At 33.1% G+C, this 27,962-nt stretch overlaps 1 protein-coding gene across 1 annotated transcript in view; it reads right to left on the bottom strand.

The window, feature by feature from the left end:
• Nucleotides 1-14,130: 14,130 nt before the first annotated feature.
• LOC134699861 (putative ankyrin repeat protein RF_0381) overlaps nt 14,131-27,962 on the bottom strand; it is a 51,936-nt gene continuing 38,104 nt past the window's right edge. The window contains exons 12-18 of the mRNA XM_063561267.1: nt 23,679-23,777; nt 23,304-23,402; nt 19,015-19,113; nt 18,634-18,732; nt 17,955-18,053; nt 15,153-15,251; nt 14,131-14,154 (exon numbers count right to left, since the gene is read on the bottom strand). Coding sequence (XP_063417337.1) covers nt 14,131-14,154; nt 15,153-15,251; nt 17,955-18,053; nt 18,634-18,732; nt 19,015-19,113; nt 23,304-23,402; nt 23,679-23,777 — 618 coding nt within the window. The remainder of the gene's footprint in view (nt 14,155-15,152; nt 15,252-17,954; nt 18,054-18,633; nt 18,733-19,014; nt 19,114-23,303; nt 23,403-23,678; nt 23,778-27,962) is intronic.

Genomic DNA, 27,962 nt, shown 5'->3' with positions numbered 1-27,962 from the left:
TGATGCGTGTTTTTTTTTTCCAAACAGTATTGGACACTGTTGCGTAATTTTGTCCGAATAGTAATGGACACTATGCCTGTTTTTTTTTGTGTGTGCACAGTATTGTACACTGCTGCCGATTCTATACGGAGTGTAATAAAATCCGTTTATGATACCGTGTGAAACAAATGTGTCAATGAATTTTTGAACTCTGCATTTTGTAAACTGTATATAATGTAAATAGTGTCCTGGAATGGAATTTTAATAAATAGATTAGTGAATTTACTTGTATATTTCTTTGACACCAAGATTACGGATTATTGAATTATTTGTTGTTGAATTATCTGTCATTTCAATGTACCCGGCCTGACCAGAAAGTTTCATGTTACTCGACCGCCATGGCATTTTTGGTGTCAGAAGTTGGATCCAACAAGAACAACTAGTTGATTTTAATATTCAACATATGGACTACCAGATATAACTTTTGGATGTACGTTAATATATTTCTGAATTGTAAGTGTTTCGTCATATTTTGTTTTTGTTTGAATATTTGAATAAGTAATTATTGGCCGTACACACGGTGGGTATGGTTGTCCTGCGAGAAAACGTTCTGTGCTGGTGATTCGGTCCTGACGGGTGCTGGTGATCAATGAAAAAATGTAAACAAAGACGAAAATGATGATTTTTGACGTTTTCACTGATAAAAAATAGAAGAAAACAGTTGAGATTTGTCAATTTTGTTTCTTATGGGTTCATATGTAAACCATTAAACAGTTGACCCTCTAAACTGTTTCAGTAAGCGTAACACAAAAATGCTCATTTTCAGAAAATCTTGAACTGAAAAAATAAAACAAAAATGCTCATAGAGTCCGCTTTCTATACCGCAATCCACACGACAAAACTATTTTGTGAAAAAAACATTGCAATTTATTAAAATTTAGCATTTTGTCAATTTATTCATGTCCTGATACTGTGCTGGTGGGTCCTGTCATTGTGTTGGTGGTTCCTGATACGGTGCTGGGGATTTTGGATAAGAAGTTGGTCATATTTGAAACAAATGTTACAAAATCAATAAAATTGGGTAGATAATTGTTGTCAATAGGATCTATGACTCCTATGTTAATCTATTTTAGCTCTTGTGCATTCATTTGGCTGTTTAATATGTGTTTTCAAATGATCATAACTTGTATTACATAATTACATAAAAGGGCAACATCTTTCGTCCTATATCAGATAACAATATATAGAATCTAAAATAAGAATAGTTTTATTAAGATATTAAATGCCCCTTACATTGATGCTTCAACAATGATCAAAGCCCATGCCGCATAGACATGTTTGTTAGCGCTCCGCATACCCCTCCCCACTTCCATCCAACCAACCCTCCTCATTTTCTCCTTCATTGTTACAGTGGTGTACCAACACAACAATTTATCACATAAAATAATAACACAAAGACACACATTATTGAACAACGAATGCTCGCAGGTACTGAAAGCTAGTGCAAAGCCGCATTTTCAACTAATAGATAAACCATGTTCTCATATACAAAAATCCCAATCGTGTCGATTAAAAAAGGTTCAAAACTTAAGTTCACATTTTAATGTTTGATTAAGCAGAACTTTAAAAGTGTGCAGTGAATCTTGCGCTCACAACAGTTATTGTCATAAATATGTTTACATAAGACTTATAACGGAATTAAGAAGGTACCAAGAAATATTTTACAATTCAATTTAATGATCACGAATGGAAGGAAATGGTATTGAAGTTTACATAGGACAAAAAGAAATTGATTTTTTTTTGGCGAAAGACTTAAACGCTTCTTTGCATTATATAGTACAACTCTTCTATAAAAGCATGCCAAAAAAAACAAACTTTGATTGACTTGCTTGCTATGTTTGCTCGGATGTTTTCAAACAATAGGTAGGCGGAGTTTCAATACATACTGGGATTTGATTGGACAAATACAAACTGACAGGAATTGAAGTTAATGTTATTGTCTAGACAAATTCTAGTAATAGTAAACAGACTACTTACCTGTCGTTTACAAACATCCAAACAATCCTTGCAAGCAATTTGATCAATGGTTTGCTTTGCATATATTTATAGAAGAGCTGTAAATTCTAAAAAAAAATTCTTGTTGTTGTAGATGGTTAAATCCTCAATAACTTTGTTGGAACGAATAAAGGTTTTAAAATAAATTTTCGTGGACTTTTTAGCTTCCACCCTGACGAGGCATGTTAGCTGTTCGTATGCTGTTGCACCTGACGCACGGAAACTTTCACATTTTCATCTTCTTTTCTGAAATATTTTACCCAGCTCATACTTGGCAGGATTGTTATCCTAGTAAAAGGTGTAACCAATGAATTGAACACAAGTTAAAAATTCCACAATACTATATAATTCATTTTATGTGTCAATATGTTCGAAACAAGTCGAAAAGAAGAGAGTTTTTTTGAATGTCATGATTATCTGTCGATTTCTAGATCTATGCTTAGCATTTATTTCAGATGACATGGACTCTTCACCCTGGTGACCCTGCTGCCTTTCATAACTTTATCCGTATACATATATCAATAGATAAACAAAAGGCTGCAACTGGTATTTTTGTATTTAACATGATTCGTTGTAACGAGAATATTTGTGGTGAATGGAAACTGTGAGGGTCAAAATCTTAAATTGCTTATAAATGTTGCTGGACCCAGTTTCGTTATCTGATCTGAATTTTCTGAAATGTGCAAGGTAGATAGACATTGGCCTTTTGATGTTTTTTACTCGGTAAGTTTTGCCCTAATTGCTTGAACTTTTGCAATATTAAAGCCGATTTCAATGAGTGTGTAGACAAAGGGAATATCTTTGGTTATCTTGCTTGCTGAACAGAAAAGTCATTGTTAGGTTATGTAAACTACCCTACTTTAAGAGTAGACTAGTCCGACAAATGACACATCTTTCTGTCTGTAGGACCAGACTACTTCGAAAGGAGCGAAGTATACCTTACCTAATAATGACTTCACGGTTTAGATAACAAGCAAGCTAACCAAAGATATTACATTTGCCTAAATACTTAATGTAATCGGCTCTAACTAAAAACTCGAATACATTTTAACAGACAGTGGTCATGTTTGTTGATGAATATTGTTTTTCCTATATTCACTCTTTAAATATCATTTGGTAACGTTTGGTCAAGTAATTTCAGAAATGATCTTTTTGCAATTGCAGACGCCAAGACAATACATGAACCTCTTACGACCCCTGGCCACAGGTGAGGTTGTATATGATCTTATAGCGATTCGGGTTGATAACCAGTTGAAATTAAGCCAGTTTTTTGTGTGTGTAGATTTGTATTGTTTTAAACTGTTATGAACTTTTAAAGTTAAATGTAGGTGTTTAATCTAAGAATTTCTTTTTTAAACTTATATACTTGTTTTATACTCAATTGGTAGTATGAAGCCACGAGATATTTTAAATTTTAAAATTGACATATTCTAGTCTGCCTTTTCATAAAATAGTGAATTATTTTTTAGTGTTCTATCGAACTTTCGAAAAAAAAATACCTGATAACCGTTCAGACAAAAAAATTATGTTGAAAAAATCTTACAGATACAGCAAGTGATTCTTAATAGAAATAAGATACATTTTTCTTTTAAAATACAACTTTTAAATCTTACGGCAAACTATTCAAAGCTTAAAACTTTCACTGTAACCTCGCTCTAACTTATCCCTCCCCCAAAAAAAACCCAAACAAACAAACCCGCAATACTATTCTCATTCTTATAGTCAGCTCAAATTGTTCACAAACAAATGTGTTTTAAGCTGCTAAAGACATATGATTCAAACGCTCAGAAAGTTCTTTGTTCTATATTTTTGCTCTCCATTTTTATGCAAAACCTTTTACATTTTTATTGTATGGGTTATTTTTGAAGGTCTTACGATGACGTATGGTTGTTAACACATACTTCCTTTGGTTTCTTATGGAAATTTGTCCATTGACAACAAACATACCACATCATCTACTTTATATAAGTATTGTATAAATTACAACGTATTTTGGTGATCTTGTAAAATGATCGTAAACATATTTTCTTATCTTAAAAGGGGGCAAGAAGGGTTCCATTAACAGGCCAATAAATCAGATTACAGTTAATTTAAAAAAAAATAAAAAAATAGCGGTAATTTTTCTCTCATAATAACAGTAAACAGATTCACAACAATGTCAATTTCAAGAAAGCAGACAACAGTTATTTAGTCAATAATAGTACAGCATCAATGATCTTGAATATATGCCACTTTTAACTAAAATATAAAGGCACAGAATCAGGACATAGGAGCACAGAACCAGGACCGTTTTTCTTATCACCAGCACAGCGTCAGGACAATTCCGTTTAACGAACTTGCACGACTTTTCCAATATAATATTGTTGTAATATACTTTGCATGGTACTTATGACGTATCAGAGAAAAATTAAGCAACAAAACAGTCGTTTTATTGCCGTTCTGATACAATGTAAACAAACCCACCAGCACAGAATCAGGACCCACCAGCACCTGATAGTACCAAATCACCAGCACAGAACGTTCTCTCGCAGGACAACCATACCAACCGTGGTACAAGGAAAACCAGAAATAGAAGTCTTTCACCTGCTCAATCTGTGTCTGTAGTGCAAACACCAATTTCATCTACACCTCATTAACGCAGAGACTTGCCTGAAATGAAATCCCAAGTAACACAATCGAATTTTTTTTTGAGAAGTTGGGGAAGACTTCGAAAGCTGGATAAATATTCGATAGGATCAGCCGAGCCAATCGTTTGAGTGATGGCAGGAAGAGGGAAATGTTGCCTGTGTAACTGAGGGGCAGAGCTGCTGACTATTTCGAGGATTTAGATAATGAAATTCAAAATGATTTTGATACAGCTGTGCAAAAGTTAAAGCAAAGCTTTTACCCAAAAGAACTTGAACGTATGTAATATATTGAGTTATTTTAGAGGAAGAAAATTTCTGGTGAAAGTGTTGAGGACTACGGAAATGCAATCTTGAAACTGGCAAAACGGGCACATGGAGGCGTGTCCATTGACGAGCATGACAGGTTAGCTATGGAACACTTTTTGCAAGGACTTCATCCTAGTTTAAAACGATTGTTTATGATGAGCAACCCACAAAGCTTTGAGCAGGCATTTCGAATTGCCAAACGGGAAGAGTGTAACGAACGGCTTACACGCATAGAAGAGGTGAGTACTGCTGTAAATGCAGTGTCCGCTGATGCAAGTGTTATTCAAAAACTTGAAGATGTAACTCAAAAATTAGATATGCTGGAGAGAAAAATGAAAAGTGTAAGTGTTCAATCATATCTAGGACAGGGTAGTACAACCCAGTTCGCACAAGGAAATCCAAGAGGAAGTGGTTTAAACATGAGGTCAAAAGATGGAAAGCCGATATGTTATTACTGTCATAAGATAGGCCATATTGAGCGGTACTGCTTTGCTAAACCAGGGGTACACCAACAGCAGACAGGAGGTGGACAGACTGGTTTAAACTAAGACCGGTCTCTTTCATAGAAGGGAAGGCGGCCACTTGTGTAAATAAAAATCCCTCTTTTTTTAATAGAAAAAAGAAGCATTAGCAATTGTGTGGACAGTTGTTCATTTTCGTCAGTTTCTTTATGGTCATCAGTTTACAGTAATCACGGATCATAATCCATTGGGATGGTTAATGACCATTAAAAATCCAGGTGGTAGCCTTGCTCGTTGGTCTTTAGCGCTACAGGAGTATGATCTTACCATAAAATATCGCGCTGCAAAATTGCATGGAAATGCCGACAGTCTGTCAAGAAGAGATGAAACACAAAATGTGGTAGCAGGTTTAACTGAAATTTCACCGCAGGCTTACAACTAGATGTGGTTAAAGATCTGCAAATTAAGGATCCAAATTTGAGACCAATTATAGACTATTTGAAAGATGGCAACCTACCTGAACTGATTATTAATGCCAGGAAAGTTATAGCATGTAGCCCGGATTATGAGTTGTTTGATGGGATATAACATCATTTTTGGACACCTGGTCCAAGAAAACGGATGCATGTAAGGATGCAACTGGTTGTCCCTCATTCACTTACAAATGAAGTTATGCATTGGTGCCATGATGATCCTACTGCTGGGCATTTAGCTTTTCATAAAACATATCATGAGAAACAGGAAAGATTTTATTGGGTTGGGATGTATAAAGATATTGACTATTGGTGCAAATCATGGGTAAAGAATGCAACCAGAAAAACTCCAAAAGGCCGGAAACATGCTCCTATGTTGCCTATTCCAGTGGATGGACCTTTTGATAGAGGGGGCGTTGACGTTCTTGCACATTTCCTCCAAGTTTACAAAGTAATCGATACATTGTGGTGTTCACAGATAATCTGACTAAATGGACAGAGGCCTTTGCAGTTAGAAATGCAGATGCTGTTACTACATCAAAGCTTTTTGTAGAGGAGATTGTACGTAGGCACTCAGCATCAAGGACATTACTGTCTGACCGTGGTCAAAACTTTATGTCTAACCTGTTAAAGGAAATTTGCAATTAAGTGAATACAAGGAAAGTTTTCACAACAGCATACCATCCACAGTGTGATGGCCTGGTGGAAAAATTTAATGGTGTACTTACACATATGCTATCAATGTTTGTAAAAGATCACCATAAAAATTGGGATGTTTATATTCCATATGTGTTGTTCGAAGCAGTATACAAGAAAGCACACAAGAGACTCCATTTTATCTTATGTATGGTCGGGATGCACGTTTACCAATTGATGTTGCTTTATCGGAGCCTATAGTCACCTATACTGATGCTGACGATTAGAAAGCTAATGTTTTAACCAGATTACAAGAAGCTTTTACTTTAGCTAAAGACAACATTCAACTTGCACAACAGGAACAGCAGGCATATTATGACAAGAAATTTGTGGAACCTGACTATGAAATATGTCAGAAAGTGTGGGTTTACTCACCAGCGTTAAAGGTAGGCCTATCTCACAAACTTCTCCACCCATGGAGTGGTCCTCATAGAATTATATCAAAGACTTCACCGTTAAACTTTAAGATAAAGAGTTGTGACAATAAGAAACATCAGCAAATTCTTCATGCTAATCGTATTAAGCCTTTCCTGGACCCTGATGACCCTCCTGGTGCACCAAATGTATTCACGATGAGACAGACATTCAAGGAATTGAAAATCCTGACCAAGAGGATGAAACTATTGAAGACAATGATATTGAAACACATGCTGTTGTTGAAGTTCTGGGCAAGTTATGGACTCGTAATGATGAAGGACGTTTAGAACCAAAATATTTTGTGAAGTTCGAAAACAACACTAAGGAAAATTCTTGGGTTAAACCAGATGTTATTCCAGGGCAGTTAATTGAAGAATTTGAAGAAAATTACAAGAGACGTGGTGCTTCATATCGAAAGAGAAAGGAGTAGACACTTGTCAAGTGATCAGAAATGTTTTATTATATAATGAAAACAGTGTGTTTTGTCTTCAATAGCAGTGGACATTGACTTCATTTCTTTATTAATTTCATTTACAAAAGTAATAAACAGTACATTATACTACTTATCTGGTGAAATTATGGTCAAAGTGAAAGAAATTTATGGTTGACGTGAAATTCTGGCATCAAAATATATTTCTAATGCAATTTGTATGTAACAATTTTTTTCATTGGCTAAAAGTTGCCGTCAAATCTGTTGACCAGGCGTAACTAAGGAGGGACAACCATTTTGAAATGATTGAATCAACAAATGTTCGATTACTACTATATAATCGAAAATAAAACAACACCTACCTTGAATTCGCTGTTTTAATGTAATTTTATCCGAATTTAAAGCGTACAGGTAACGTAATAACCTCCAGTTTGTAAGTTTTCATTTGTATGACGTCACGTTTAACCATGACGTCTTTGCGCCAAAATCGGTCATGAAGTTTGCGGATTTTTCACATTTGTCAAATTTAGACATTTTTCCAAGTTTTATCGTATTATTTCTTTTTGAAATGCATTAGAATCGGAATAACAGTACTGTAGTTGAAGAGTTGCCACCGTCAATTTTGATTTGACGGTCATAAATCTCCGTTTTACTCTCTCCGCTACGCGTCGCCAGTAAAACTGCATTTGCGACCGTCAAATCTACAATTGACGGTCGCAACTCTTCAACTACAGTACTGTTATTCCTTAAATATTTTCCTGCAAGTCAAGTCTCAACTTTTGACATGTACAAAACTTTTGTGGAAAGAAACTTTGGTTTGAACTACATAGTGACATTTTTATTAGGTCTGGACAGTTTTGAAAACAAACGGTGCTATATAAGACTTACACATTATACTCATTGGCATTTACATTTTTTCTCTCTTTTGGATTATATCATCAAGAATTTTAAGAAAACCTTCAATTGCTCGGATTGTGATAAGACATTTTACAATGAGTGGAACTTAAATAGATATTATAATGAAACACATGCAGAATATCGTTTTGTCAGGACGTGCCCAGAAAAAGGATGCATATCCTTCAACAGAAAATTCGATTTGGAAAAGCATCTCCAAAGATACCATAGTTATCCAATAAATGTTGCAAAAGCAAAAGCAAACCAGATAAAAGCCATATGTATTCCCGCGGAGGACAAACGAAAAGAAAGATGGAATCCTGTAAATCTATGTGATTATTCTGACATTTCGGATGATGAATTGGACTTTAGTGATACAAATGCACCAAAAGTGTTCTCCAATGTGCCAAGTTTTAATATTGACAGTATAATTCAAAATTCTAAACCAGAGCTTAATGATCGGGAACAATTACAGGAAAAATCTTATAGAACATTTTCCCAAATTCTATATAGTGACGTTTCAGACAATGAAATTTTAATAGATGAAGAAGAACATTTAGATAATTTGGACAAACCATTTTGTGATATCTCAAATGACTTCAAGCTTGCTGAGGACAGTGCCAATAAATCTGAAGACAAAGAAGACAACGTTAATGATGTCATAATCTCTATAGCAGATAATTCAACATCCGGTGATATGGATAGTTCTTGTCATGATATTGTAGATGAAACAACTACAACAATTATCATCGCGTTAACCAGAAGAGACTTTTCCTATACCAATGGAGTGACGGAAACAGTACGTGAAAGAGGTATTCAATAATCCAACGGAATGGATACAGAGGAAATCGACTTTTCCGCCTTGGCAGCAAATATTATCAGTGAAGTAAATGAACATTCAAAAAATTAAAACAAAAGATTTTTAATATTTAAACATTTAATTTCGTTTATTCAGTAAGTAAATTTATTGTTTCATAATTATTACAATATCCAGTATTATTGTATGTCGACCAAAATCATTTCCAGTTTAACAGTGTTACTATGTTATAAATGGATCTTTACTGAGATGTCTTGTGCCATTTGTTTTCATTTCATTGTAGAGATAGAGAATAATTAAATGTTGAAGTTTAATGTGTGTGTAAATAATAATAGTAGAAGTTGCATTTATTTAGTTGCTTTTGTCATGGTAGAAGTAGAGTTCGATTACTGAGGTCAGTCATCATTTCGAGGGGAAGGAATGTACAAGCGTAATTGTATCGTCCCCTGTAATTAATTTTGTCATATTAACGTTTTGATTATCGTCTGTTAAAGTCATTAGTGAAATGGTTACCCTTCTATAAGAGATTAACATAGCATGTTCTCTAAGGTCACATGGTAAATACTTTTATATGTTTTATGTTTGTAAACAAAGAATTGGAGAATATTTGGAGATAATTTAGGTCAATTGGAGAATACTTGCAGATAATTTAGGTCAATTTGAGAATATTTGGAGATAATTTAGGTCAATTGGAGAATATTTGAAAGATTTGGAGATGATGTGTATATAAGGTTCAGATTTTTCTTATTCAGCCCCCACTAAATTTCTAGATACATCTTAGCAGATAACTGATAGAATCGGAATTACTTTTATTTCTTTATATTTTGTCCGAACAGTATTGGACAATGTTGCGTGGTTTTTTTTCCGCTCAGTATTGGACAGTGATGCGTGGTTTTCGTCCGCTCAGTATTTGACACTGATGCGTGGTTTTTATCCGCATAGTATTGAACACTATTGCGTGGTTTTGTCTGCATACTATTGGACACTATGCGTGGTTTTTTGTGTGTGCACAGTATTGGTTACTGTTGCCGATTCTATACGGAGTGTTAATAAAATCCGTTTATGATACCGTGTGAAATAAATGTGTCAATGAATATTTGAACTATGCAGTTTGTAAACTGTATAAAAAATTATAATGTAAATAGTGTCCTGAAATGGAATTTTAATAATAGGTTAGTGAATTTACTTGTATATTTCTTTGACAACAAGATTACGGATTATTGGATTATTTGTTGATGAATTATCTGTGACTTCAATGTACCCGGCATGACCAGAAAGTTTCATGTTACTCGACCGCCATGGCAATATGAATATCAGGCACAATCCCTACCGTTAGGGGTTTAGTATCATACTATCATTAAATATATGAGAAGAACATAATATGCCGTGTAACCCGGATACATTTAATGTTATTAATACCAATTTACCATTAAAATAAAACGATAAAAACTTGAAGGAATTAATTCCCGAGACCTTGTTTTGTAAAGAGTTTAAGGCAGCCATTAAATTTAAAGAGAATTTTAACTCGTGACAAATTTGATGGAGATAAACCCCTGTGTTATGAATATGTGCAATGACTCAAGATAAGCATATGCAAAGATGTCTTTGTTGGTTCCAGTGTAACTTTAAAGAACGGTTGATTATTCACAGTAAGCTCAAAATCTTAAATACTGCATCACATGCATCTAGGACAAATAGGAAATTCTATATGCGAACGTGTACGTATTCACCACCAGCATAATTCCGATCATAGCACCCTACAAATCAGGTTGAGTGAGCATATGGAAAATTGCAGAAAAGGACAATATACTTTTTTCCCATTTTATAAGATACCGTCACCAGATCCTTTTATGAGACTCTACATAAAAAGACATCTTATCAATATATTTCATCTGATACTGAACAGTTGCACATTTACACCATCTTATCCGCAACTTTCTGTTTGGGGTAATACATCAATAATAAGATTCATTTTGTGACATCTGGTGATCCGGTTATTTGGCAATGACCAATGACAGTCAGCAGGGTTTACGAACATCAGTTGTTTGACCTGCTAGTCAAATGCATTTTGTTAAAATATACTTTTTAACTTTTTAGGTGTTTTGGAAAATGTTGTAAGTGCTATATTTAGATCCCTCTACCACGAAATTTGTTTTGCATGAACATATATACATATTACGGTTGTTATCCAACACAATCATAGGTTTGATTGTTGTTTTTCAATTTAAACTTGTTAATATTTTTTTCGTTTGGGCTTGTACTATATTTGCCTTCGGGTTTATATAATCCGTTCATCCTATTTCGACTCTTTCAAAATTCAAGAGTCAATCATAAATTGAGGTGAATTATATTGCCTTCCAAATACCCTTTCAATTCCTACATCACTCAAGAAACATTAACTGATGAAATCCGGATATGGAGGACACATTTATGATGAGTTTATTTATGCACCTCATGTTTGCGGTATACAATCTTTTCTGCAAGTTTATTGTTTTCTATTTGGTAATAAATTAATAATAAGATCCGTTTTGTTACATCTGGTTATCTTGTTATTTGGCAATCATCATTGGCAGTCAGCAGGGTTACATCAGTTGTTCTACCTGCTAGTCAAATGTGTGTTGTTAAAATATACTTTTTCACTTTTTTAGTCTTTTGGAAAATGTTGTTTGTGCTGTAATTAGACCCATCTACCTAGAAATTTGTTTTGCATGCAACGTATAAAAAATGCGGTTTTTATCCAACGCAATCATAGGTTTTAACGTTGTTTTCAATTTAGACTTGTTTATATTTTATACTTATATTAAATATCACATGACGCATAACACTTTCAATACATATCTATTGAATTATGATATTTTGAATTTTTGTACCCACAATATATTAATGTGCAGAGACCCTAATTTTTAAGTGTCACCAAGGTAGTGTTAATTCGGGTATTCCGTACATTGAACGTGCTAGAATTCTCTGGGTGTCTTTTATACTCCTCTTTTATTTGATGGTAAGTGTAACTACTTTTTGAGATAGCTTTTACACAATACACTGCATTCTAATATGCGCAGACTCAGAGATGAACATATCAGTTGCAGTTACAACTTACCTCCCTTGTAAACCCACATGCATCGTAACATATGGGAAAACAGAGTGTCGATTTCGCTGTGGTAAATTTGATATTGAAAGAAATTACAAGACTGTTATACTTAGTTTAATGCACAACAAAAAGAGTTAATGCATAAGTATATCTTTGGAAAATGTAAAAAATAAGAACAAAATAAAATTCCCTGAAATTTGATGGATGCTCTTGACGCATTAACGTTATTACAAAACACGACATTATCTTTATCACAACTAAAGGTTATTCTGTTACGTGTACGGTATTAAATTATTATCTTGTATTAAAATTGAGTGTAGAGGTAGGTGATATTTCATTTTCTATAATGTAACTCCTTAGATACGACATGTCAACTGTGAATTTGACCGTAAATAGCTAGATTCTAACGAAAAACAAAATTTGGGTTGAAATTTTAAGGATAGAATAATCTGTTTTTATATGTGATAACAGAAAGACCGCATGAAAGTCGTTTATGTGTTGGAATTTTTAGCTTCATCCTACAGTTGGTAGAATAAAATAGCCACACACACACGATACACTTATCTTCGGTTCTCTCTTTTTAAACTACCGTATTTGTTCTATACATGCCATACTAATGATTCAAAATAGTTCAAGCAAACAGATGTGTTATGTTTTTTACAAGGCCTGTGCCATTATATGCATGGATTTTATAACTCGCTAACGTTCGGGAATAGAACGGACCAGGCCATATATAAAATTTCCAACAAATGTATGGCCTTCATTTAGTATTTTCTAATCATATTCCATAAGTCCATAGTATAGTCTGGCTGGAGGCTTAGAAGCTGTTCAATCGAATACAAATAGTTGATATTATTGGTCAATGGTCACACATTGATTAAAAACTGAACGTATTAATGGATAAAGCAATGTCCAACATGATGTACGCTCATCAGAAAATGGGCTCATGATTGTGTCCGAATGTGTTTGATCTGACATTTAACAAAATTCTTATCTGGTGAACTAAAAAAACTAAGTAATTGTTTTTATGTATTATATTTTCTTTCATGCACACCTTTTTATTATTCATATTTGTATATATTTTGTAGCTCTTATAAAAACTCTTATATTTGTGCATGTAAAATTATCATTACTATGTGTATGTATCCTATAAGCTGTATTGCTTTTGGAATAAAGTATTATTATTTGTAACCATATTTGAGAAACAAAGACAAAAAAAGTGTTTATGGTGTATAAATAATGTAATCTAACACAAATCTGTCTATATAGAATTTAACATGGAATGAAAGAATAAAATCTACTATATGTCCGGTTGATTATTTTCATTGATGTTTTAGAAATTAAACATACCGTTAATTGCTTTTATAATGGGGACTTTTCTAATGTTTTGTCTCAGGTTTGTTCATTCTCATGACTCAATATTATTATCTAATCATCACTATGTATCAACAATATTGCTTCTTATATACTTTTCCTTTCGTTTATCAATAATCGTTTTGAAATAATCGGCAAGTATTTCCATCATCGTCCAACTTTTATAACTAGACATTAAAGCAATTCGAAGCATGTTGTATACCTATTTGATAGATATGATAAGCTGGTCGAATTTTTAATTAGTTTGTGTGATAAATATACCATGATTTAATAATTTAGTAAAACTTCTATTACTAAAAATTCTTTCCAGCGATAATGCACATATTTGCAATCTTTTGTGTTCAACTATTATATTCGTACGAAGTCAAATTATGCTTTTTGGTTTAAGGTAGTATTAAAAGAGAAGCAATTGATCTGAACAATATTAAAGTGTTTAACAAGAAAACAACACAAGAATGATGACGAAACAAAAATTATTCAATCATCTTTATTTTCAGAAATGGTCCCAATACTCTACTTGGTACTCTCATGGATTTGCTGAATACCAAATTAATAAGCATTAAGATAGAACTTATAAAACTTATTTTATGACCATCTCAGGCAATAATCTAACGTTATCACCTTGTTATCTGTCGATGAAATTGTTTTAAAAAATATGAAGAATATGTCGTTATTACCAATCATGATCATGAAAGACACTACATTGGATTGTTACAACGGTTTTGTTACCTATCTGACATATTTAAAAAAAAATGGAGAAATATCTTAAAACCTTCATTCTTGATTTGTTGTAATTTTCAATTGAAACAGGAAACTTACCCTGTTGGTGGAACCTGTTTCGATCCTTTTTGGGTTCATTTAATTTCTTCATTTTTTGTTTGTTACCTTGTCTATTTTTAGACGATTTACGAGATTTGAACGTGTGCGAAATACACTAATATTGCCAACATTTATAACATTTATACATGTAAATTGTATGTTATTGGAATTCGGGATAAAAACTGCCCTTATTCTATTCAAAATTATATTCCGTCATTGATTAGACTAGTCAGACACATGTGAATTTGGTTCTCCTATAGATAACATTTGTATCTTCGTAGGAGATTGACATGTGATCAATCTTTCATTTCATTCAAGGTTTTAATTTGTTATAATTACATTACATGTATGTTTCATTATCATACGTTATTTTGATCGGCTAATAGCAATCTCGCGTCATTCTAAAATTAACTTTCATTTTAAAATAAAATGTAACATTCATGACGACACAAGCTTCCACAAATAAAGTGCACAGGAAAATAAAAGAAAAGCTTGATGAAATTCGTGTTTTCCTGCTCCTACCAAAAAATGTAATTAAAACTATTGAATGCTTATTTTAGTAATTTTATAAGGGATGTAAAAGCGTTAACCGTACGCACATTTTAAGAATGAAGCGATTTTGCGCTTCATACAAAATGTACTGCAGTCAACGCTTTTACACTCCAATAAATTTACAAAAAGAAGCATTCAATTCTTAAATATATCATATAACTTACCTTTGCCTTTACATTGATATGATTGCCTATATCAATAATCAGATTTACTATTTCTACTTCCCCGATCCATGCACCACTGTGAAGGGCGGTCCAACCATGCTGGATAAAGAATGACGCAATGATTATTAGATAATTGTGTATCACGAATAAAAGATAACTAAATTCATCATTGGAAGTTATTTATACTAATCAGCGAATTTTACACGAAATTCCATACGTCGACATGTGATTCCTGGAATTATCATATTTTCAAGATGTGACAGACCCCTGGAAAAAGTTAGATACTACAATGTTCATTTACCATACTTTTGATTAGATTAATTTGATCGAAATGAAAATGTTATAATCTGCTCCCGGTTATAAGTACATTTTTCGATCAATTCAACGCTCTGGTCGTTTTATCATTGAAGTACAATGGAGTATAATACTTCCATGTTTTATCAAAACGTGTTAAATTGGACATGATTTATTTTAAATAAATGCAAGAATACAAGTATATTCAAAACAAATATTCAACAGTTTGTATTTACGATTAGGTATCTATAAAGCCCGATTTCAATACTTCTCTGACATCTTTAATCATCATTTTTAGTTTACCAAGAAATTATAAAACACTACATTATATCATAGAAAAATATAGAATTGCATATGTTAAAAAACGATTGAAAAAAGAAAATGAACATAGTTTTTAAAATAAATAATGTCCAATTTAACCCGTTTTGATAAAACATGAAAGTTTATATAAAACGACCTGAGAGTGTTGCACTGAGAGCCATGGTTATTTATATTTGTCTAGAAAGTGTGACAATATGTTGCGGTTGACTGCTCAGAAAGTATCTTTATTGAAATGTAAAAATCTTTCATCAAACATCTGTCAAAATTTAAAAAGAAATAAAGTAAATCAGATACACAGGATATTTTTCCCTTGACAAATTGTATATGGCTAAGAACAATTATTTTACATTATTTAAAGATATGGCGAAGTGGTTTGATAACACATTTTGAAATTCGTACACATGCAACCAATTCCCAAAACAGTTATTTTCGATAATAAGAAATATTTAAGATTAATATGTATCAATGTTTAATTTGTTGCAGATTTTTAAGGTTCATATCGAATCACGAAGACAAAATTTTTTTTTGGCATATATATTACTAATCATTTTTTTACAGACGGAATGAACAAAAACATTGTAATGACTATCTGTAATAATAAGAATGCCAGAAAGCACGAATACAAACTTTTTTGGTTGCAACGATCATTCTTTCCTTATATAACCAACTAAATGTAAAAAATTATATCGCAAAACAATAAATTACAAATTGGTAATTTGCATATTACGTTATTTAATGAAACAGACAACATTTCATTTAAAGACGACAAAATAATATCCCCCAAGCTTTGCAGATTTTATTCATAGAGGGGGAGCAACCCCTGATAAACACAGAGAAAGTGTAGCCAGTTTTAACTGAATATTTAAAATATTAACACGACTGAACTGATCTTACAACATGTACAAGATATAACCAGGACCTTTGCCTTTGGTCTGATTAGGGGATGGATTTTGATCTGACCAAGTCTTAATCGAACACTAGAACAATCTGTCTTGTTTATCTTGAAATGACTAAATGGATTGAAAACTGTAAATCGGAAGTGCGTCTGCAAGTCTAAAAAATCAGAACGATTTTATCCTGTGGTAAATTCAGTCGATTAAGAATTGATCAGACCAAAATGAACGTTTCAGACTGAAATCATGTCACTAGTGAACAGGACATTAATATATGTATAAAGATATATTGAGATTTTGACTATTTTCATTTTATATATAATTTGGTATACACAGATACTTTGGACTACATGATATAGTTCATTTTGTTCTGCAGAAACATACGTTTATGATAATACAATGTCTATTTGTAAAAGGAGTCATTACATTTACGATATTACAAATATTTAACTTAATACTTCATAATGAACCATGCATGGTAAGCATACACTGTACCCTGGTCCAAACAAAGTATATGCATCACCATATCTGTCTGACTATCTGCAAGTCTGTCCGTCTGTCTCTCTTTCCGTCTCATCCAATTGATGTCTTGCTCATATCTTTTGTACAGTAAAACTTATTTTGCTGTTACATCATGGGCTTGGGGTATGCCCAACTCAGGTCATTCTGATCTTGAATTTGATCATTGACCCATATGATAGTAAAACATTATCTGATTCATGTTTGGTGCATACATTTTGTACTGTATCACTTTAGTTGACAACACACCGTTTGCAGAAGCATCATACTGGTAATGACCTTGACCTCGACCGTTATTTCTGAATTTACAGTATTTACGAACATCAAATTTTGTTCCAGTTTCCTTATAGTTCTTTAAAATTTACCGATTAGTAACCATATGTCAAACATACAGAGACAATGATTATCAAATAAATTGCTGAAAACCAAACAACTCAAAATGTCATTGCCTTAATACTGAATGTCACATAAGCAACTCAAATGCATGTCCTTGATTAAGATTATCCCTATCAGTGAATTCAAATCAGTTGACTAATATAATACTGACAAGCTCCTATATAGACCTATATACTTGGCTAAAGTCATTAATAACAATTTACAAATTAACAGACGTATGTATTTTTATATTTAGGTGTCGATCATCACTTTAAATATGTTGATTGTCGACATGCAAATCTGGTACAGTAAAAATGTAACGCATTTGTATTAGAAAAAAAGTATATAAGAAAAACGAACTCAAAGGTTGATTGGTTATTTTTTGTCATTTTCCGTTTACCTTGTTCTGTAAATTGACATCACTACCACCAGTAGCTAGTATTTTGACGAGTCCTGTTTTGGAAGTCGATACAGCATTGTGAAATGCTGATTGTCCATCCTGAAGAATAAATTAAACATACCAATAAAATGAAAAAGAAAGTAAACAACAAACAACTAAAAGTTAATGTTTTTGTGTGAACCTGTTCACTTATTGATTTGTCCACAAGCTCTCCAAAGCAGACATATATATCTTACTCAAATTTCAAAAAAAATATAAACATATTTCAGTCTGAACCTTAACCATTTGTAGGGGTAACAATGACCTTATTTGTCTTGCGGCAATAACGTCTATGACGTACATATAACAACATGCATAGTGAGTGGTTTCATTATGGTAAATTACGCATATACATAATTACTGACCAAGGCATTTTAAACTTGGGTATACCTTGATGTGTATGTTTTTTTTAATCGTTTTAAAAATTCAGAGACAATTATTTTTAATTTAAGCAATTATCTACATAACACGTAGCTCTGTTTATTTGTCCGGTCCTTGTTAATTTCACCAGCTATTCAACGTTTGCTTTTCTTTGTTTCTAATTTTGAAACATAAATATAGTGCACTATTTAAGGTATTTGTCGTGTCAAACTTCAACATTTTAATGAAATTTTGTCAATGTGGTTTATAATACGCTTACCTTGTCCTGTAAATTAAGACCACGACCAGGACCAATTAAAAATTGGACAAGTTTTGTATTTTCGTTACTTGTAGCAGCATGTAGTGCAGTACAATCATCCTAATTTGAGAAATAAATTACAGTTACAACTATCATTACATCAAATAAACATTTTTAATAAAAAAAATCAAAAAAATCAGGAGCCATATGGGCCTCATCGTGCTTGCTCATGGTAGATCTTTCTTTTATATAATGCAATGCACTTTCGACATAAACGCTAACAATAACAATTTTAACATCAATTATCGAAATGCACATCTAGTGCAATTATAGTGGTATTTTTCATTGTTAGAATTTCTCATTTGATTGTAAATGTTCAATGTTATTTAACATTCTGTTTACCTTGTCTTGTAATTTGGGATCAATTCCACCTTTAATTAGTAATTTGGCAATTTCGGTTTTCTGATGTGTTGTAGTGTAGTGAAGTGCAGATTTTCCATTCTGGAGAGAAAAAAACATATCAATTTTTAACATAACTTTGAATGATAAAAATTAAAGCAAATGTTATTAAAAAAGAAAAAAAAAACATTTTTCTAGTTTCAGACTGAGTGTGTATTAAACTCAATAAGATATTGCTGTTAGTACTTACTGTACCCTTAAAAATCAACAGAAATATATCGATATTATAAAATGCATCTTACGTTTAAATGTCAAACGACCACACAGAATTCATAACAATTACATGTTACCATGTTGAAATAAAATTCAGTCGAAGACAAAAGCAATAAAACCAGATCAATACACAATCCGAATGAAAAATCCGTTTAAAACTTCATATTATGGAATGCATGTATTAGTTCTGCTAATCGATGACAAAATTGTGGGTTTGATGATAAAAGCACCGAACTTGGCACGGTAGTAGTCCTGGGTGTTGCAAACACGGTAAAAACTACATGCATGTATCATGTGTATAGCATACGCTTTGATGATACCTACGCACTGATCTTACTTTGTTTACACTGCTATTGCTGATGTTGTGCGTATGTTGGCGTGTGAATGTCTTCACTTACTATCATGTTAGCAAGCTCAAATGCAGCCATATATATCTTACTCAATTTAGATGCAACTACATATACCAGTTTTGACCTTAACATTTTGCAAGTACATAATTATTTCAGTCCGGACGTTAACCGTCTGTAATCAACAAAGGGGCAATAATGACCTTTTTTTCTTTCTAAAATAACGTCTTTAACGTACATATAACAAAATAAATAGTAAGTGGTTTCATTATTGTAAATTAAGCATATGCTGTGAAAGTACTTTCATTCGTGGGTATCAATTTTCGTGGTTTGACCAATATTTACATGTTCGTGGGTTTTTTAATTCGTGGATTTTAGTTTTCTAAAAAAAAATAATTGAAAAATTAAAGCCTTTAGAAACGAAGGTTACCAATAGTCTGGATTGAAGGAAATTGCAAAGTAAACATTGACCCGTGTAAATTGTAGTGACAACACTAACTAACCTAAGATAAAGTGATCAACAGATTAAGGACAGGCAAATATGTTAATTAGGTCATTAAAATGTCACCTAAAAATCAGTATCTTATACAAATGCTATAAAAGAGGGACGAAAGATACCAAAGGGACAGTCAAACTCAGAAATCTAAAATAAACTGACAACGCCATGGCTAAAAATTCAAAAGACAAACAGACAAACAATAGTACACTGACACAACATAGAAAACTAAAGAATAAACAACATGAACCCCACCAAAAACTAGGGGTGATCTCAGGTGCTCCAGAAGGGTAAGCAGATCCTGCTCCACATGCGGCACCCGTCGTGTTGCTTATGTGATAACAAATCCGGTAAATAGTCTAATTCGGTAGGTCACATTCATGAAAGGGAAGGGGATTGTAGTTACGATGTAAGGAACATATCCGATATTATTTGTGAAACGGTTATTCCATAACGGTCAACCAACTCGTGATGGCGTCCGTAAAATTTACGAAGGGATGATTTCAACTTCACCATTTGGAACTCTAGTTTAATAGGTTCCTTGTGAGCAGCAACCCTCTATCAAGAAAATCGTGATAGGAAATACTAGCACGGGAATATCGTATCAATTAAGAGATATATACCCCGTATGCAGGTGCTGCTTGAATGTTGCTACTTAGAAATGGAAGGTTCACAATTGGAAAGCTGAAATCATCTCTTTTTTCGTAAAGTTTTGTTTTCAACCGACCCTCATTGTCAATTTCTAGATGTAAGTCAAGATATGAGGCTGACTTAACTGTATCAGTAGTATCCTTTATCTCTAGTTCGATGGGATAGATGCGTTCCACATAGTCACCAAATTTTTAATTATTTAGTGAAAGAACATCATCTATATAGCGGAAAGTAGAGTTAAAAGATATTGCTTACTTCTTGTCTTCCTTCCTAAGAAGTTCCTGCATGAAGTCAGCCTCATAATAATAAAGAAACAAGTCGGCAAGTAGAGGGGCACAGTTTGTTCCCAGTGGAATGCCGACAGTCTGTTGAAAAACACGTCCTTCGAACGTAACAAATATGTTGTCAATCAAGAAATCAAGCATCTTGATAATATCAGTTTCAGAGAATTTTTTGTTTGAATCAGAGTGATCCTTTACAAAGAAGGATTTATCCCTCCCTCAGACAAGATACTTGTGTCTACGTTGGCCATTCTTTTTTATGAAGCAAAGCAATACCAACTCTTTCAATTTGTCTTTTAGTTTGGAATGTGGAATACTTGTGTAAAGAGTAGAAAAATCAAATGTTTTAATACTGTTAAAGATGAAAAAGAGTTAGATTGTATGTACTTTTAAAGATCTTCGGAATTTTTTAGTATCCACATCTGATTCATGCCACCTCTAGAATAGGCAGTTTTACAACAATTTTGAAGCCCGTCTTTGATTGCTGTATAAATAGATGTTAATAATTCAAAAAGAAGTTTCGTGGAGCACTTGGAAGACCCAGCAATATACTGTTTGTAAGGACACTTATGTAGTTTAGGTATCCAATAAAGTGATGGAAGATCCAGTTCTTCATCTTTGGTTGAAATTCCAAAGGAACATAGAACAGACCTACGATTATCCAGGATTTCCTCTTTGGTAAGTGTCGTGAGGGTATATGTTGAGTTTCCAAGTAAATTGTCAATGCCTAATTCGTTTATCAAGCAGTTAACGTAATGAGTTTTACACACAAAAACGATGTTGATTCGGGCTTTATCTGCGGGGACAACAACATATTTGTCATGGAGGTAGGATAGGTGTTTTGCAACATTTGGGTCTTTAAAGAATGACGTAGCATGGGCATTGATAGACCCATTCAGTTTCTTAATTCTGATTTGTATCAACGACCTCACTGCCTTAATCCATTCGGAAAGAGTGTCTACGTCTTCCTTCTTGCTTATCTTGAATTGTCAAATAATTCTTATCAAAATCTAGTCCAGCATGAAATTATTATTTCCCATATGTACCAGACTATGAAGATATAAAATGAACACATTATCATAATAGCATATTAATACCGCAAATCTGACTTTTATCGGTCTTTTTTTATGAGAATTAAAAGATCAACAGTGGTACAGTTTATGTTATTAATGATTAAATGGGCATAATCCTGCATGCAGTTGTAGTTCTGTGACTGCTATTAAAGTATTCTCAGATTCTAGGTTATTCAATGTATTCTCTAGATTATATCAGTAGTCAAACCTTCATTGGGATCATGCCATGTCTTGATTTAGACAATGGTTGTTTTATTTCGTTGGACACTTAGATTCGTGGATAAAGTTATCCATGAAAAGCACGAAAATTGATACCCCACGAATAAAAGTACTTTTACAGTATATGATATCTTACCAAGGCATTTTAAACTTGGGTATACCTTGATGCGTATGTTGTGTGTTCGTGGGCTAGTAACGGTTGGCATGTCTTTTTGTTTTAATCAACGACTTTTTTCCCTCAATTTCAACGAAGATTGTATATTTGACGGATATCGATGATTCAAACACTATAAACTTAGAAATTCATCTGTAAAATCGCGAAAATTTCGACCAAGTAGGTGTCGCAAAGACAAAAATTCGCATTTTGAATTTTCATAGCATTATTTGTATGAAGCATTTATATAATAACAATAATTAAACACGCATTTGTGTCAACTTTTCAACAATCGCAATAATAAGTGCACACCCTTATTCATGAATGTACATTTTTGTACAGTTACCTTTTGATATCAGTAAAAATAAGAAATTACTACATCTAGTATTAAATGATCGAATGTTAGTTTTTCATTCATTGAAATATCATAACATTGATTAATAAAGAAAAAGTAGGCAGTTTCCGTAGATTTTTGTTAATTGTTTAATGTTTGCAGTTTAAATTGAAAAAAAAAGTCTTTTTTATTTGCCGTTTTATAATTTTGGAGACAATTATTTTTAATTTTAGCAATTATCTACATAAAACGTAGCTCTGTTTTTTTGTCCGGTCTTTGTTAATTTCACCAGCTCTTCAACGTTTGTTTTCTTTGTTTCAGATTTTTTAATACTTTGTTGTCTAGCATCAGGAAATTGATATTCATTTTCCAAATATAAATATAGTGCACAATATAAGGTATTTGTCGTGTCAGACTTAAACTTTTGAGTGAAATTTTGTCAATGTGGTTTATAATACGCTTACCTTGTCCTGTAAATTAAGACCACGACCAGACTCAATTAAAAATTGGACAATTTTTGTATTTTCTTTATTTGTAGCAGCATGTAGTGCAGTACACCCATCCTAATTGGAGAAATAAATTTCAGTTACAACTATCATTACATGAAATAAACATTTTTAATAAGAAAAAAAAAATGAAAAAATAAAAACAGGAGCCACATCGGCCTCATCGTGCTTGATCATGGTGTGTCTTTCTTTTATATAATGCAATGCACTTTCGATATAAACGCACAAAATAACTTTCACATCAATTTTCGATACGCAAAAATAGTGGTTTTTGTCATTGTAAGACTTTCTCGTTTCATTGGAATTTTTCAATGTAATTTATCAATTGTTTACCTTGTCTTGTAATTCGGAATCAATTCCACCGTCAATTAGTAATTTGTTGATTTCGGTATTCTTATGTGCTGTAGCGTAATGAAGTGCAGATTGTCCATTCTGTAGAGAAAACAAGCATATCAATTTTAACATAACTTTGAATTATAAAAATTAAAACAAATGTTATCAAAGAAGGAAAAACAATTTTCCTAGTTTCACACTGAGTGTGTATTAAACTCAATAAAATATTGCTGTAAGTACTTACTGTACGCTTAAAAATCAACAGAATATATCAGCAAATGATATTAAAAAATGCATCTTACGTTTACATGTCAAACGACCACACAGAGATCTTAAGAATTACATGTTACCATGTTGGAATAAAATTCAGTCGAACACCAAAGCAATAAAACAGGATCAATACACACATGACACAATCCAATTGGTGATCGGTGACAAGATTGTGGGTTTGATGATAAAAGCACCAAACTTGGCACGGTAGTAGTCCTAGGTGGTGCAAACAATATTAGCTAGGAACCTAACTTTAAAATTTCAAAATGGCGACCCTTCGAAGATGGTCGCCATGAAATATCAAAATCAACATTTATCACTTATATAAGGTAAAATTAAAGGTCGAAATTGGCATAGTAGTAATGCTGGGTGTTTCGAAAAATATTAGCTATGAACCCACCTTGAAAATTCAATATGGCGTTTTTTTTTTTAAAGATAGCCACCACCAAATATCAAAATCACCAAATATCCATTATTTCAGTTCAAATGTGTCATGTTAGTAGTGATGGGTGCTTGCCCAATATTACCTATGAGCCAATCTTGAAATTTCAATATGACGGCTTTTTCCAACATGGCCACTATAAGATATCAAAATTTACTTATAAAAGGTTACAAAGTATTTTGTTTTGACTTGCCCTCAGTAAAACCTACTGCCCTATAATACCAAGTGGATGCCACATTTATATACTAAAGACAAACACGAAAAGATTTGCGAGGAAAGTATAGAAAATCGTTACTAACATTGTATAAAAAAAGTATGTGTATGCGACCCTGGTATGTCAATTTTGCAACTCTATTTTAACATGGTATTCAAACAGTTAACAAAATGATAACACAGATAGCTTGAATCAGATTATAATGAAACAATAAAGATGTCTGGACAGCATACCACACATGTTTGAGATTGGTTAGAAAATTGTGGTTAAAAAAGTGTTCTTAATGAATAGTACATTCTTTTTTAGAGGCTTTCAAGCAAAAACACAATAGTCTCAAATATGAAATGCATGTGAAAGCTTTAGGTTGTACTTTTTAATACAGCTGTTTCTCAAACCAAGCCTCTTTTAGGGAGATATAGAATATTCATAGATAATCAATGTTGTTAGCATACTGGTTCCCAGTTATCATCTCTATGTTTCATCTCGTAATGAAGTGCAGATATGTTTTATCTCATAGAGACATAACTTGGGAATGTTACCTGTAAATATGCATATGCATTTTGCTTATATTGAAATCTGTGGTAATCATACAGTCAATGTAGGGATAGTTAATACATTTAGTGCTAGTTTAAACTCTTAGAAGTTCGGGGCATATACACGTTGAATATACGCCTCACAGTCCTATATTTTGACATTTCAAAACAAAATTGTAGTGCATATGAACTTTCCATTCTAGGATATGATTTTTTTTCAAAACTTCATGGTAAAAGTGGTACAGTTTTAGCCATACAAGGAGTTCCTATGGGAAATTGCATTGTCAATATTTACAGAAATGCAACCTATCTTGGGTGATAAGAGAGAACATGCAGAATGTAACCAAATTTGGTTTATCTCACAGATTTTGAAGAAATAAACTCAATAAGGAACTTTTATAAATATTTCATGACGGTTGAGAAAATCCTAGGCCTTAACTATGATGACTCAGCATAAATCCACAGTTAACCGTATGCATAGTTTACTTAAAGGTCTGAATGCAAAAAAAATCATAATATATGCATCTTTGCAACTTAAAGTGCTTATATTTACTCTTCGCAGTCATTGAAACTCATAGATCCTTCCTGAATACTATTGGTGGGGTTTTTGTCCATTCGATAAAAGTAAACCGTAACGCCTAGATCTGCTTTTTTTGTCACCGCGGCATAAAACATACAAGCTAGAAATACAAAAATATCTCAACAAAGCTGACAATAGTGTGTTCTATCCTGAAAATGTACTAATAGTACGGCGGCTTTTTGAAAAATTGTGCACATCCTGCTATAAGCATGACATTTGGCATAGGACTTCCTTAACTATTACTCTTTTATTTCAGATAGGGAGGCATTTGAAAAAAATGTCGCACTTCCGGTATTAGATGTACTTAGGTACTTAGATGTCTTTAAAAACCTTACTTCCGGTAAAATCTAATATGGCGGACATTGTACTATAAAATAAGCTTATTTTTTAGGGAGGGTAATTAAAATAAGTTTAAACGTATTGCTAGTATCATTATATTGTGCAGGAACCTTTCTTTGGTGCTTCTCATGGATACAATGTATAAGACATATTTCTTTAAAACCCTTACTTCCGGTAATATCCAAAACGGCGGACATATAAATATCAATTTCTTATTTATATATTCACCCTTTTTTTCAAAATGTAAAGAAAATGTTGTTTTTTTTTGTGCTGTTCATTAAATTTTTAGCTTTAAGCCATCATCAAAACCACTTATTCTATTCTGTTGTAAATGTTTAAATACAAAGTTAACACTTCCGGTAAAAACAAACAATCTGGCGTAAATTTCAAAGATGACTCCTCGATCCATATCTTCTATTTAGAGTTTTTGATAGATTGATTAAAACAAAATAAAATCACTTAAGTACTAAAACATTTTTAAAACTTCTACTACTATTCGGCCAAAAATACATGTTTATTCACGATCACCACCACATGCACATAAGGCAGTCTACAGGAGATCCGATTTTCCACATTAACAACGACCGCATCATCCTTTCTTACATCCACATGTACAAGCTTCTGACAAAATGATGATGCCTCAGATAGAGCTTTTTAAAAGGGATCCTATTTGTCCCTTCGCCATCCATTAGCGCCAGGACTGGGAAGCATAAGAGCCAATTCCAATCTCGTTCCCCTAAACACCTGCCTTAGTATATTGCTCGTTTTACATGCTAGAAAAGACTAGATCAAGTTGAGGGAATAGCCTCAATTAGTCTCCCTTTTGCGCAAATAGTTATTTTCTTGCTTCGTTAACCATGTTAACCAAATCTGTTAAGTTTATGCGATCTTACAGTAAAACCCCGGTGATTTAGGTTCATCAATCATCATTTCTTATGTTAAAGTCACATCTTCAAATGCCATCAAAGTCTCACACGCAGTCTTTTTTTCTTTTCAAGCAAAAGAAGAACTGTATCACAACCGGTAAAGGCATGGATCGTAATAAGTGTGTGTGATCACTCATTGCCTATTGCATTTGAAAGGTCATTTATAGATATTAATTCAAAGTTTTTTGCCCTCCCAAACACAATCCACAGTCCGTCTACCCCTATGTCACGGAAAACCGAAACAGTAATGACAGCATCATCAGTAACGACTGTTTGAATCATGACTCGTTTAAGTTCGTGATTCACTGTATCAGACACATGCACCATGATTCTAATGTCAGCCTCTTAATGTGAACATGGTGCTAAACTTAAAATACATCACGTGGTGGATAAGATAGAATATCCTGAGCATTTGTTGCTACAACTACCATACGCATCCGAGAATTCATCCACTACAGTTTCAAGGTATTATATTGAGGTAAGGACATTATACCCAATCAGCGTACTCGGTAGGCCGCAAATAAATGTTTATTCACAATCGGAGAGCTGATTTTCCACATTTAAAAAGACTGGTATTGTTTCCTACATCCATAATGTACAAACTGATAAGATGAAGAGGCCTCACTAAGAGTTGTCCAAAAGGGTTCCCATGGATCATCTTTGTTCCTTCGCCATTCATAAGCGTCTGGACTAGTTAGCATACGAACCAATTCCTAGCTTGTTACTCATTCATACCCACTATGGTATATTGCACTCTTTACATGCTGAAAAAGACTAGACCGAGTCGTGGGAATAGCCTCAATTAGTCTTTCCTCTTCCAAAAACGCATGTTTTCTTGCTTTGTACTCATTCTAAATGCTAAAGTCACATCTTCAAACGCCATCCATGTCACCAACGCAGTTCCTTTTCCAGAAAACGTGTATTCTTTCAATGCCTAGTTAATTTGAAAGGTCATGTATAGATATATATCTCAAGTTTTT

This window comes from Mytilus trossulus, unplaced genomic scaffold (genome assembly GCF_036588685.1).
Source record: "Mytilus trossulus isolate FHL-02 unplaced genomic scaffold, PNRI_Mtr1.1.1.hap1 h1tg000085l___fragment_1__unscaffolded, whole genome shotgun sequence".
In the NCBI taxonomy this organism is placed as follows: domain Eukaryota; kingdom Metazoa; phylum Mollusca; class Bivalvia; order Mytilida; family Mytilidae; genus Mytilus; species Mytilus trossulus.
The sequence above is the reverse complement of the archived record's forward strand: the minus strand, read 5'-3'. Positions and strand labels throughout refer to the sequence as shown.